The following is a 12,389-nucleotide window of genomic DNA, read 5'->3' on the forward strand; positions in this document are numbered from 1 at the left end:
AGCAGGAAAATTAAAAGCAAACTACCGATTCATGAAGATATGAAGTCTTTTCTCGACAGGGAAGGACTAGATGACCTAAACATTGTGGTAAGGTGTTAACGTTAGTTTAATAAAAGAAATGGATTAATAAATAATGTTACCGGGTGACAACATTTTGCATTGTATTCCCAACAAACAAACACACACACACACACACACATTCTTCTTGCATTCTTACTTTATTATCTTCTGAATTGTATTATAGATTCAAAAATTAAAGAATTCTGGCTCACTAAAATGCTTAATACCAAATTTGACGAATTTGTTGCCCCATGAAGCTACTGAATACGTGCCTTACGAGTGGGGATGCGTGCTCTTAAATCGTCTAGAGTATACGTTAGGAGGATCCTCCAGTATTCGAACCGTTTCTTAAATCAAGAGACACGGCAGTGTCTCGCGCCAAGTATACGCGGAGCGAGACCGACCGTGACTCTTTTACGCGACGCGACGGGTTGCGAGTATACGAGATGTTGAGATCTCGATAACGAGTGAACGGATCAAGTTCTAAGTAGGCTTGATCGATAGCTTGGGGTCGAATTAGGGGGGGGTTTCTGTTATAAATATTCCGCTACGTGCCCTACGAGCGGAGATATTGCGACGCAAAGTCCAAATGTGAAAATTTTATTTTAAGATACTTTCTTCTACGTCGACCGCTCTCATCTTAATATAACATATATATAACAGAGAAATGTCACTTTCACTTTTTCGACACTGGCGGCTAACGGCGTTAGTATCGCAGTGCAGTGCAGTGCAGACAGTGCGTTTAGCGCGCTGTCATCAGTCAGTTCATCAGTTAACCTATTCTCGAGAGACACGGTAGTACGCGCGGAGCGAGACCGACCGTGACTCTTTACGCGACGCGACGATTAATTCAAGGTAATTGTTTTATGTAATTATCCTATATAATTATCTTATTCTATATATTACTGTTACTTATTTTACTGTTTATACTACGTTTACGTGAGTGTTTACATAGGTTAATAACCTATTATATTCATTTATATATTGACGAGTTTGGTACGAGCAGCCACGGTGATCGGACGTGTTTCCGCTCCTGTCCTGAGTTGAACGTAGATCCTATCCTTTTCCGTAGCTGTGATTCTGACCGCTTACGTCTCCTGTGCTAGATTGCTCGCTGCTTTAAGGCCGCTTATTGTCTGTAGTCTTTGCGCTCCCCTCTCGGAGGGGGAGCCGTAAATTTTTCTTGTAGTTTTGAGAAAGTGCTATATGGCGGTTCCTTCGGATCCTCTGTCGAAGCCTGGTAACTCACGTGCTCCCGGTAATAAGATTCCGGCTAAACCGTTTAAACGAATGAGAGTCGAAGTAACGGAACAAGTTCTCGACTCGGCCTTTCAAAAAATCATGGAAGGAGAGTCAACGGTGGACGCCGTGGGACAGGATGTGAGCCGACGAGGAATTCCATTGCTGGATGGACAGAGGGACGAGTCGACCAATGCAGGAATGGACTCACCCTTAAACCAAGGGCAATCAGATGATGTGATGGATACTGAGGAAAGTAACGTAGTAATTAACTCTGACATCCGCTCAGGCGAATTTTTTATAAACAAAGCTGTTGCGGTTAATAGTTCTAAGAATATTGACGACTTAGTATCCAAGCATATAGACTCTAGTAATAAGGAGAAAGTTCGAGACGCCCGTTCACGTGATCCGTCCGTGCCTAATGTTATTGGTGAGGACAGAGAATCATACTCTGTTCACGAGGGTAATCTGAGGAAATGCTCACAACAACAACTTCGCCCGATAATTACCAGATTCGACAGCAGCTTTATGGGCAGAGCGAAGATTACAATTAAATTACCCCCCGATCAGACGTCCGCAAGAAAGGGGAAAAATTTGATTAAAATATGGATGCTTTTAACGAACATCCGCATCTGCCCCTCCTCCCTGGAGATGTTGAATCATTATTCAGCGGAAGCGGAATTTACAGATTATCTCGAGGCCAATCTGGCCCTAGAAGCAATAGAAAAAATCCCGAGCAAATTGAAAGCGTTTATGGAACAACGATCCATGATTAGTAAGGGAGTCATCGCGGATTGGCCTTCTTCCATCAAAGATCTTTGGTCGGTAATACAGGATAGATCGGGTATTATCGGCCTGGAGCATATGTACCGACGCAAATGGGATAGTATTGAGAAGAAAACCACTTTATCGGAAACGGACAATATTATCGTTACCTTCAAGGGAACCGGTATTAGAGATTTGAAGATATTTACCAACAATGTGGGTTTGAAAGTCAGGCCATTCGTGCCGCAGACCAGGCAGTGTTTCAACTGTTTCAGGTTTGGTCACACAAAAATTTCTTGCAAAAGTGAGTCGTTCTGTATAGTATGTGGTGACAAGTCGCACGGCCAGTGCGAGAAGCCTGTCAAGTGTCGCAACTGTGGCGGCTCTCACAAATCGACTTTTAGTAACTGCCCCGTTTTTGAAAAAAACAAACAAATCAATATAATTATGGCTCATAAAAATATATCTTTTTTCAGTGCTAGACGTTTTGTAGAGGGAGGTGATCGCGTTGCCCCCCCTGCGGATGCCCGAACGAGTGAGGGATCTTGGCCGAGATTGCCCTCCCCGAGGAGAGCTTCTTATGCGGAGACGGCTCGTGTTAGTGGTGAGAATCAGGGCAATCGACGCACCGAGGCGTCCGTGCTTCGCCCTGATTATAATAGACGCTCCGGGGACTCTGAAAAGAGGCGGGCTCCCTCTTCCAAATCTAGTCAGGATTATTATAGACAGTTTAATCTTAGAGCTAGTGATATTAATAAGGAGAAACAAGGTATCATGTTCGCGTCGGCTAGAAATGGAGCGGCCTGGTCGAACGCTATCTCCGCACAATCAACGGGGGATCCTCCTCCAGTCAATCATGTAACACAGGTGCCGCAGGATGTTGCAAGCGGAATGATGGAACTATTGCCTCTTCTGAAATTATTGAAGGAGTTGATGGAGAGATGGAGTAGTAGAGGTGGGACTTCGTTGGACAGGATTTTGGAAACGGATTTTCTTCGTGAGTTGGGTAATCGGTCTGAGTATTCTGAAGGGAGGTTCTTCCTCCCCTCGACATAACATTCAGACTATTACTTTGGAACTGTCGAGGTTATGGAACCAGTGCCAATGAATTGTCCAAACGTGTTATGGAGTATGATATTGTGGTATTGACCGAGACTCGACGAACTGATGATAAACGTATATACTTTCCAGGCTTCAAGACGGTTCAGAGCGGGAATGTGTTGAACAGTGGTGGTGCTTCGATCTCGGTACGGAGGTCCATCGATTTTGATGTTATCCCTTTGTCGGATGATATTCCTTACGGCTACGATACTGTTGGCATCAGGACCAAAAACTTGAACAATAATTGTAACATTATGGCGGTGTACAGGCACCCACGAGGAGAGCTCACTGACGCAGATATTAGCGTGGTTGTGGACCAGGTCCCTGATACTCTGGACTCGATTATTCTGGGCGACTTTAATGCCCACAACTCTACTTGGAATTGTGACCTTACCACGCCCAGTGGCGAGGCTTTACATGATACATTGCTGGACAGAGGCTTCTTTTGCATCAATTCAGACACTAAGTCAAGGGTTGGCCAGAGAGGACAGCGTGACTCTAACATCGATTTAGCCTTTGGTACGGCTGGTGTTATAGATAATGTCGAGTACGAACAACAGGATGACGCTTGGGATAGTGATCACTATCCCATTTCTTTTACTGTGGACAGCGATCCTCAGCCCTATAGAAAGATTACCAATAGAATCACGTCAAAGAAGACGAACTGGACTTCGTATTACAAGTTTGTTGATGAAACTATTAAGAGGGATCTCCTTCCGTTTATTGATCACTTTTCCGAGGACGTCGATTTGTATTATGGGCGGTTCATCGATATTCTTAGAACGTCAATCGACCGCGCTTCCGGCAGACGCAAGATGGCGGGTCCTCCTGATGCCAAGGAGAAGAAGCACAAAGTTCAACATAGATGGTGGGATGTTGATTGTGACAAGGTCATCCAAGATAGGAAAAAGGCGTTCTCCACTTTTAAACGCTGTAAATCTCTCAGCACATGGGATAGCTACAAACGAGCGTGCGCTCTGGTTAGAAGAACGATCGCCGCAAAAAAAAAGGCATGCTTTGAGGAGTTCTGCGCTGGAATCAACCGTTTCACTAGTCTGTCCTACGTTTGGAATACCATCAGGATTTTAAAAAACGCCAGAAACAATGTTCGATGGAATAGCTGGAGTGGTAAGAACAGAGAGGATGAAATAAGGAAGTCTGTTGACAAGCTGGCCCCACCTTTTGTGGGATCAGATCCGGTGTTGAATATTAATTACCCGGATGACTCCCTGAGTTCATTGTTTCGTAGATCGGAATTGGATAGAGCCATTAAAATGATAAAGAAAAACTCTGCCCCGGGGCTGGATGGAATCGAATATAAAATGATCCAGGAATTGCCGAACTCAGCTCTTGAGTGTTTGTTGAGGCTCCTCAATTGTATTTGGCTCTCGGACTCTCTTCCTGAGGACTGGCACCGTTACCAGGTGGTTTTTATTGATAAGCCTGGAAAAGAGAAGGTCCGCCCCATATCTTTATCGTCTTGTGTCGGCAAATTGTGTGAACGCATGATCAATGAGCGCCTCATATGGTGGGCGGAGAGTGCTCACAAGTTCAATCCATCACAGAATGGTTTCCGCAGGGGGAAGTCGTGCGCAGACAATCTAGTTAAGATTGTGTCGGATATTCGTACCTCTATATCTTCGGGTGAGTACACGCTGGCTGCGTTCCTCGACGTTTCGGGAGCTTACGATAATGTCGAGTTCCGCACTTTGATTGAGACTCTTGTTGCGCTTAATTGTCCCGCGGGCATAGTCAGATTTATTCGTAAATGGCTATACCGGAGACTTGTTCGTTTTATTGTTAATTCTCAAGAATTCATAGAACGTCTAGTTTATATGGGACTTCCGCAGGGCGCCGTTCTCAGTCCTGCCCTGTACTCTCTCTACACGGGGAGAATATGCACTGACTTACCTGAGGGGGTGGAATCGTGCGAGTTTGCTGACGACATTGGCCTTTATATACGTGGTCCAAACAGACGGCGTAATCGGGAGCTGCTCCAGCTAGCGGTGAATTTGGTTGCTGAAAGACTTCGTTCTATTGGTCTCGAATTGGAACCACAAAAAACTGTCATTGTGGAATTTAACAAATATGGCCTATTTAATGAAAGACAAAGTATGGTGATCCAGGGATGTGAAGTGTTCTACAGCCGGGAATCGAAATTTCTGGGAATTTGGATGGATAATGGTTTAAGGTTCTCACATCAGATCCAGGAAGTTCGTAGTAAGGTTGATAAAGCGAACGCTGTCATTCGATATCTGTGTAGAATCTCTAAAAGTTTAGAGGTCAATACGGCGTTAATGTTGTACAAGAGCTTGGTTCGTTCGATTACAGATTACGGCAGTTTCGTTTATCACCCCAGGGATGCCAACTCGGTTCTCAAGTTGGAAAGGACGCAATATAAGGGCATTAGGACTGCCCTAGGATACCGCAACAGCACACCAAACAACGTCATCGTGGCTGAGGCCAAGGTCAGACTGTTGACGGACCGTGCGGAGATGCTCGCCAGGAACTACATTTATAAGGCCATGGCTCACAATTTGGATGGCGTTTGCGAGAGAATCCAGAGGGCCCATGACGCTGAGCTGTGGGTGCGATATCGTCAACCTACCTATGTTATGTCGCTGATGTCTAGAGTGTGGAGGAAATGTGCTCCCGTCAGAGCGCTTATTGGCCCCCCAGGAATCCATGAGATTTTTCGGGGGGAGTTCGAGGCGCATGATTTCGTCCCTGTGGTCGACTTTTCCGTTGGTCTTTTGAGGAAGGATAATGAGGAATATTCTGATGCTTCTATGATAGAAGACATCATTAAAAAATACCAATTGAACAATGAGGCGGAAATTGTGTTTACGGACGGCTCACATAACCCCGACTGGCGATCTACGGGTGCAAGTATCGCTATAGAGGGGTGGGACACTGCCTATAAGATTAGTATGTCTAACATTTGCTCGTCGTTTACTGCAGAGATTTTTGCCATCAACGCGGCCCTGAATCTCATGAAGATATCACGAGACACAAGAAATAACCATGTTGTTATCATGTCGGATTGCAAATCGGCTCTTTCCGCTGTTCAAAACAACCTCATTTCAGTTCATAAAAGTAAATACGAGGTGGAAACTAGACTGCTCATTTACTCACTTGAAAGGGAGTACAATATGAGAGTTGTGCTTGTGTGGATTCCCGCTCATGTCGGCATCGCTGGGAATGAGCTGGCCGATGGTTTAGCTAAGGAAGCTGCTCATGAACCCCCAGATGAGAGCATCATGGTCCCGACTGGGGACCTTATGGCTATGGCAAGGGAGGAAACTTGGCGGGCTTCTCAGGCCTCTGTTAAGCGAGACTCTGCCTTCAAGGGCAAATTTTACTTTTCAAAATTTTATGACGAGGAGGCCCGCAAGCCTTGGTTCAGCAAAATCAACGCCCCAAGATATTACGTTACTCTCATTAATAGGATCAGAGCGGATCACTTCAACCTTGGATCTTCACTCTTCAGGAAGGATTATATCGATACACAACGATGTGAATGTGGACATGAGTGTGAGGACCTGATGCACGTAATCCATCAGTGTCATAAGTACGATGATCTCAGGATCAAGTTGGACGAGAACCTTAGAGCCGTGGGTTACCTTGCGGAAATTGATGTGTATAGCATGATTAAGAATAGTAATTGGAATTTGTTCTATTTTGTTTTTGAATTCCTTAAAGGAACAGGTAAAATCATATAGTGTGCTTGTATTTGCACTTGTTCCAAAATCCTTGTCAGGAATGGTCTACATTGTCTGTGCTAGGTTGTCATCGACAAGAAAGCACTTATCCTCCCTCAACCGAGGGAAAATCCAAAACCCCCCCCCTTTATATATTGACAGCAGAGAGCTGATACTGAGATCAAGGAGTCAAGGAGCCTGTTCACACGAGGCGTTTCTGCCGCGCGATTGCGGCCGCGCGTTAACGTTTGCACGAGCCGCACGCTGTCGCGAGGTAAGGTGCGACAACGCGCGTACGCGAAACGGCAGTAACACCGTAATCGTGCCGGCGATATACTGAAAATTGAATTGTTTCGTGCTTATCTGGAGATTTCGTATCCCTACATTGCCCTACATCGTATTACCACCGCTGCCGGAAAAGAAGGTTCTCTACGCTTTTGGCAGAAAGTGACGACTGACACGTTCGATCCCGACTTCGTTGATGATCGCAGAAGAGCTGGAGGAGGACTCGAGGTACGTTTCCGATTTGCAATTATAAAAGTATCGTGCGATGAATGTTGTACCCAATTATAACCTCAAATGAAGTTGTGCACGTTGCTAGTAACGCTGTCTGTAATAATTTGCGTGAAAGATTATTGATGTAATATAAAAATAAATTACACAATATGTATGTTTATTGTTCCCGAAACGAGTTACGATCTCATATTCTTCTAAAGCTTACCCTCATGTTCTTTTACTCAAAACCATTTTGACTTTTTAATCAGCTTGTAAACCGAATTATAAGGCCTGTTTTTTTTATCGGGCTGACACTTTCTTTCTCACTTTTCCCAAATTTTAAATATATATTATTTTTAATGTGAGTGTATATTAGTGTAACAATAAGAAACAGACCTATAACATGGATGAATGTTGAAACCAAATTTGAGACGAGTTAATCGTTTCTACAAAGAACAATGTATCATTCCATGTGATAAATATAATCTTCAAATTTTATAATAATATCATATTACAATTATTTTAGGTTCCAGTATGGGTGTGAAATCTGTAGTGCTAGTAGGTGGGATGGACATGCATGCATAAGGAATAATACTCGAAAAGAAACCTCATATTATCATCGCTACACCTGGTAGATTATTCGACCACTTGGAGAATACAAAAGGCTTCAATTTACGACAGTTAAAGTTTCTGGTAATTATATAAGCATATGGATTTATTTTGACAATCATTACATTGATTCTAATCTCTCTCTCGTTTTATTCGCAAGGTGATGGACGAGCCAGACCGCATCTTGAACATGGATTTCGAGGTAGAGGTTGATAAAATTCTCAGAGTAATGCCACGAGAAAGAAGGACGTTACTATTTTCAGTAACGATGACAAAGAAGGTGCTGAAGTTGCAACGTGCATCCTTACGCAATCCCGCGAAAGTTGAAGTGTCTACTAAGTATCAGACTGTAGAAAAACTGCAACAATATTACGATTTATTCCAGTGAAATTCAAGATACGAAATATAAACGATATAACTGTTAGTCACAAAAAGAAATATCAATCATCACAATTATTTTATTATTATTTTGGTACGATATACTCTTTATATTTATATGATAAAATTGCCATTTGAAATTAAGCATTTATTGAGACTCGTAAGACTTTTCGATGTTCTTATTTTTGTATCGTAATTATAAGTCGTTGATTAAAGAAAACAACTTGTATAGATAAGTAAATGTGCTATTTGAATTAGCTAACTGAATCAATGTTTAATTATAACTGTCGCAAATATTTGTATTTTTGTGCAATTAGAAATAAATTTCTTTTAAAAATTAAAATTTATCTTTTACGTAGCATGTTTCTCATTTGTATTATTCTTGAGTTAATTACTGAATTATATTCAATATTCTGAAATTTAGAATAAGTAGTTTATTCTTATCGTCTGAATATTTTTCCATTTAGGCTTGTGGTTAGCGCCGGTGTTGTACATCTCATTAGTATAGCATTAGTCGGCTGGGGCTCAGGCAGAGAAAAGGATGATCGTCTGGAACCAATACCTGCACTTGAAGAGAAAACAGCCGCAGCGATAATGTTATACTAAACATTATAATAGTGTTAAAATCGATGCAAGACTACGATTGAATTACGCTAACGTGCGTAATATCAAATTGATAGTGTCTATATCAAGATTGAACAAAAATTATAGCTGATTGTGAGATTAAATAGCAATAGTTTTCGTTCATATTTGCCTAGATACAGTCCAGTTTTGCAACAGATATTGTGCAATTTAATATTGAATTGAAACGCAAATATAAACGTAGCAAGTATGTTTGAAGTGAAACGCGTTAATAAAAGACAATATTTCTCGTATGTGACGAATTAAGAGTTGGGATATGTATCACCCATGTGTGGCATATAATGTACATTTTGTCATGTTTTATGCATCGATATTATGTTAGTGCATAATAATATTCGTGATTTCAAAGCGACACTAATCGATTTACGAAATTTACGGAAAACGAGCATTTTATGTGTAACAATCGATTATTTATGATTGAAAGTTATGCGCTATTCGCTTTACATGGCATAAAAAGACGAGATTGAGCATGGAAAAACGCTTTATTATAGCTTAATCTATACATTAGTTTTTTTTATCAATAAGGCCGCAATCTAGACAATTATCGTTTCAAACTTCGGTTAACAAATTTCTATCGTTGATTAGTATAAACATTCGTATATCGAGTTATCTCCTGATATATCTCGTAAATAGTTAAAATCCATTTTCATATCCTTATTTAGCTATGTTTTTTTTTTTTTTTTTACAAAGGCGATTGTTTTGACTAGACTGGGCTCTTAAAAGAGAACGATAATATATATATTTCTACCTATAATCCAATTAGTTAGAGGATATTTAATAAGTAAGTGTGGCGTGCCTTTTCTTCGAGACTAAATACTTTTAACAATTATTTCTTGAGACTGTTATATCCATATAAAATGTACGATTTAATTCCGTGGCCGTGGCAAATCGTACATGGAACGTATCATGAAATGTAAATACAATAAAAAGTTTGCTCCTCGGGAGTATATATTTATTACAATGATGTCGCGGGTGTAATAATAAAACAGCGAACAGGTCATAGAATGTGTTATAATCTTCGTACATACTTTATTTCCTTCATTACGTCGAGATCCTCGTCCTTATAATTTATTTCACATAAATAGTTTCATGCGTATAATATACAATAATCATTTGCTGTAGGTATGCGATGGGAAGAAAACGTACAGTAGGAAATTGTACAATTTTCCTCTTAAGGAAAGATGTGTGATAACACGCGAGATAATGTAAAAAAATTTAATAAAGGAGTAGGGTACAAGAGAATTTTATTGATATCTCTATCTTTTCTATATCTTTTCAACAGAAAGAAATTATTTATTGTATCAAAGGTATTAAAACTATTTATTGTATATCGAATATCAATGATTATATTTTAATGATAAAAGACGATGAGAGTGGTGGTGAAATTTTTTTACTTTATTAGTATTAATCACGTTAGAATGCGATTATGTCCTATATCGCTAAATATACAGGGTGTTCCTCAATGTTTGGTACTTTTTTCATATTTAGATAGAGCGAGCCAAACTGAGTCGAAAAGTCATGTACCATTTTGCAATTTTCGCAATAAGATCGTCAAGTCTTCTCGCAGAGAGTATTCATTATGTACATGGCTCTGTATTCCACGTTATTCAGACCGAATGGTGAGTTTCCTAAGGAATCTTTTTAATATCTCAACATTAATTAAACAAATTTACAGATATGGATCAATTAATCTATGTTTCTGATACTTTGAATCGGTAAACTCACCATACGGTACGGAGAACGTGTAACTTAATTTCTGTAACTGCCGCTGAAGATGGCTCAAAACTGAGCCGAAACGTACGGATCGATGTAATGTATCAAAACGACGAATAAATCAGTTATTTCTGATATTACGCACTGTGATCTTCCTCTGACCCTCATAGCCTTGACTTCTCCTATTTTAATCTCGAGGGTCCTCATATTACTTTATTTATTATTTTGACTTTTCTTTGATAAAATTTTATTATGTTCTTTGAAGGAGTATAAATTCTTCTTTCGAGTACATGATAAAGACTCTTTCTAAAATTTGTACATTTTAAGACTATTATCAAGAAAATATTCTTTCTTAAAGACAACCGTTACTTACTAAAAGAAAAAAAGTAAATTGAGTAATCGCTTTTTTAAGCAGTACAATTGATATTTCCCTGTGTATGCATGTACACTCGTATGTACATACGTACGCACAAAAAATTTTTCTATGTTGTTAGAAAACTTTATTTCTATTTAAAAAAGGCGAGAAACTATCATCGCTCAGAACGGGGGCCCGGCGTTACGCGCCGCTCGTGCGTAATCATCGACGCTTGTAGAAAACAACTGCCCGCGCGCCGACCGCGGGGCGGCCGCATCTCGCCGCGCGCTTGGATTTGGCGGTGGGCCGGGCCAATACGGCGATTTTTAATCATTAATAACTCATCAACTATTGCGAAAATTGCAAAATGGTACATGACTTTTCGACTCAGTTTGGCTCGCTCTATCTAAATATAAAAAAAGTACCAAACATTGAGGAACACCCTGTATACAGGGTATAAAACTAAAGGTGTTACAAACTATTATTTCTAAAACTAAGCAAATTATGAAATTTTTGTTTCTTTAGAAATAATAGCCTGTAACATCTTTAGCTTTACAATCTGTACATACTGTTTGTAAGATATACTCTTTATAAGACTAGACATTATAGACGCGCGCGCTATTTAATTAGAAGAGAATGCGTAACACTACAAAATGCATGATATCAGTACAAAATTACCTTTTTCAAAAAAGGTAAAAAAAGGGCGCCAAGTACACGCGTGGTTGTTACCTCGAAAAAAAACCAAGTGGTAGTATCATTAATTTTAAATTCAAAAATAAATAAAATCTATTCTAACCTAGGTGATAGTAGCTTTCATTTTTCTTAACAAAATTATTAAATTACAAAATTGTTACTTTATTCAATCCAAGTGATATCTACCTCGAAAAAACCTAAATAACAAGTGGTATCTATTTAAAAAAAAATATGTGAAATCTTTTAATACTGCGCCAATTACAAAGAGAGAATATATATATATATATATACCTTAACAAAATTATTATTATATCACAAAATTGCGTTACCAAACTCAATCCAAGTGATACGTACCAACCTAAGTGGTAGTAGCCTTATTTCTCCTTAACAAAATTATATCACAAAATTGCGTTACCTAACTCAACCTAAGTAATGTTATTTCAAAAAAATATATGAAATCTTTAAATTACGCCAACTACAAAAAGAATATATATATTGCTTTGAAAAATAATTGTAGCGCAACTACTCTTAAAAAATAAAACAAAATTGTGTTACCTAACTCAACCCACGTGGTATGTATCTTTGTATTCCTGAGGGTCTTTCTATCAATCTAAGTGGTAGTAGTTTTAATTCTCCTT

At 39.8% G+C, this 12,389-nt stretch overlaps 2 protein-coding genes and 1 long non-coding RNA gene across 6 annotated transcripts; all 3 read left to right on the plus strand.

Annotated features, from left to right (window-relative positions):
* The first annotated feature begins 1,084 nt into the window (after positions 1-1,084).
* On the plus strand, positions 1,085-5,149 carry LOC139784788 (uncharacterized). The gene is made up of 4 exons (XM_071723977.1): positions 1,085-2,339; positions 2,541-3,070; positions 3,256-5,084; positions 5,141-5,149. The coding sequence occupies exons 1-4, from the start codon at positions 1,267-1,269 to the stop codon at positions 5,147-5,149; spliced, it is 3,441 nt and encodes a 1,146-aa protein (XP_071580078.1). The 5' UTR covers positions 1,085-1,266.
* On the plus strand, positions 5,074-6,965 carry LOC139784787 (uncharacterized). 2 transcript variants are annotated; one of them, XM_071723975.1, is made up of 2 exons: positions 5,074-5,390; positions 5,475-6,965. In XM_071723975.1, the coding sequence occupies exons 1-2, from the start codon at positions 5,280-5,282 to the stop codon at positions 6,885-6,887; spliced, it is 1,524 nt and encodes a 507-aa protein (XP_071580076.1). In that variant the 5' UTR covers positions 5,074-5,279; the 3' UTR covers positions 6,888-6,965. The 2 variants fall into 2 exon arrangements, with proteins under 2 accessions (XP_071580076.1, XP_071580077.1); XM_071723976.1 differs by having other exon boundaries at positions 5,074-5,385; positions 5,497-6,964.
* A 61-nt stretch (positions 6,966-7,026) lies between these two features.
* LOC139784792 (uncharacterized) lies at positions 7,027-10,005 on the plus strand. Of its 3 annotated transcripts, XR_011721681.1 has the most exons (5): positions 7,027-7,140; positions 7,236-7,379; positions 7,888-8,054; positions 8,131-8,442; positions 8,816-10,005. It is a non-coding gene; the product is annotated as an uncharacterized lncRNA (long non-coding RNA). The 3 variants fall into 3 exon arrangements; XR_011721679.1 differs by having other exon boundaries at positions 7,033-7,379; XR_011721680.1 differs by having other exon boundaries at positions 7,033-7,379; positions 8,131-8,390.
* Positions 10,006-12,389: the final 2,384 nt, after the last annotated feature.

Source organism: Temnothorax nylanderi, unplaced genomic scaffold, assembly GCF_030848795.1.
Source record: "Temnothorax nylanderi isolate EJ_2023f unplaced genomic scaffold, tnyl_v1.0 TNYL_tig0677_pilon, whole genome shotgun sequence".
NCBI classification, from domain to species: domain Eukaryota; kingdom Metazoa; phylum Arthropoda; class Insecta; order Hymenoptera; family Formicidae; genus Temnothorax; species Temnothorax nylanderi.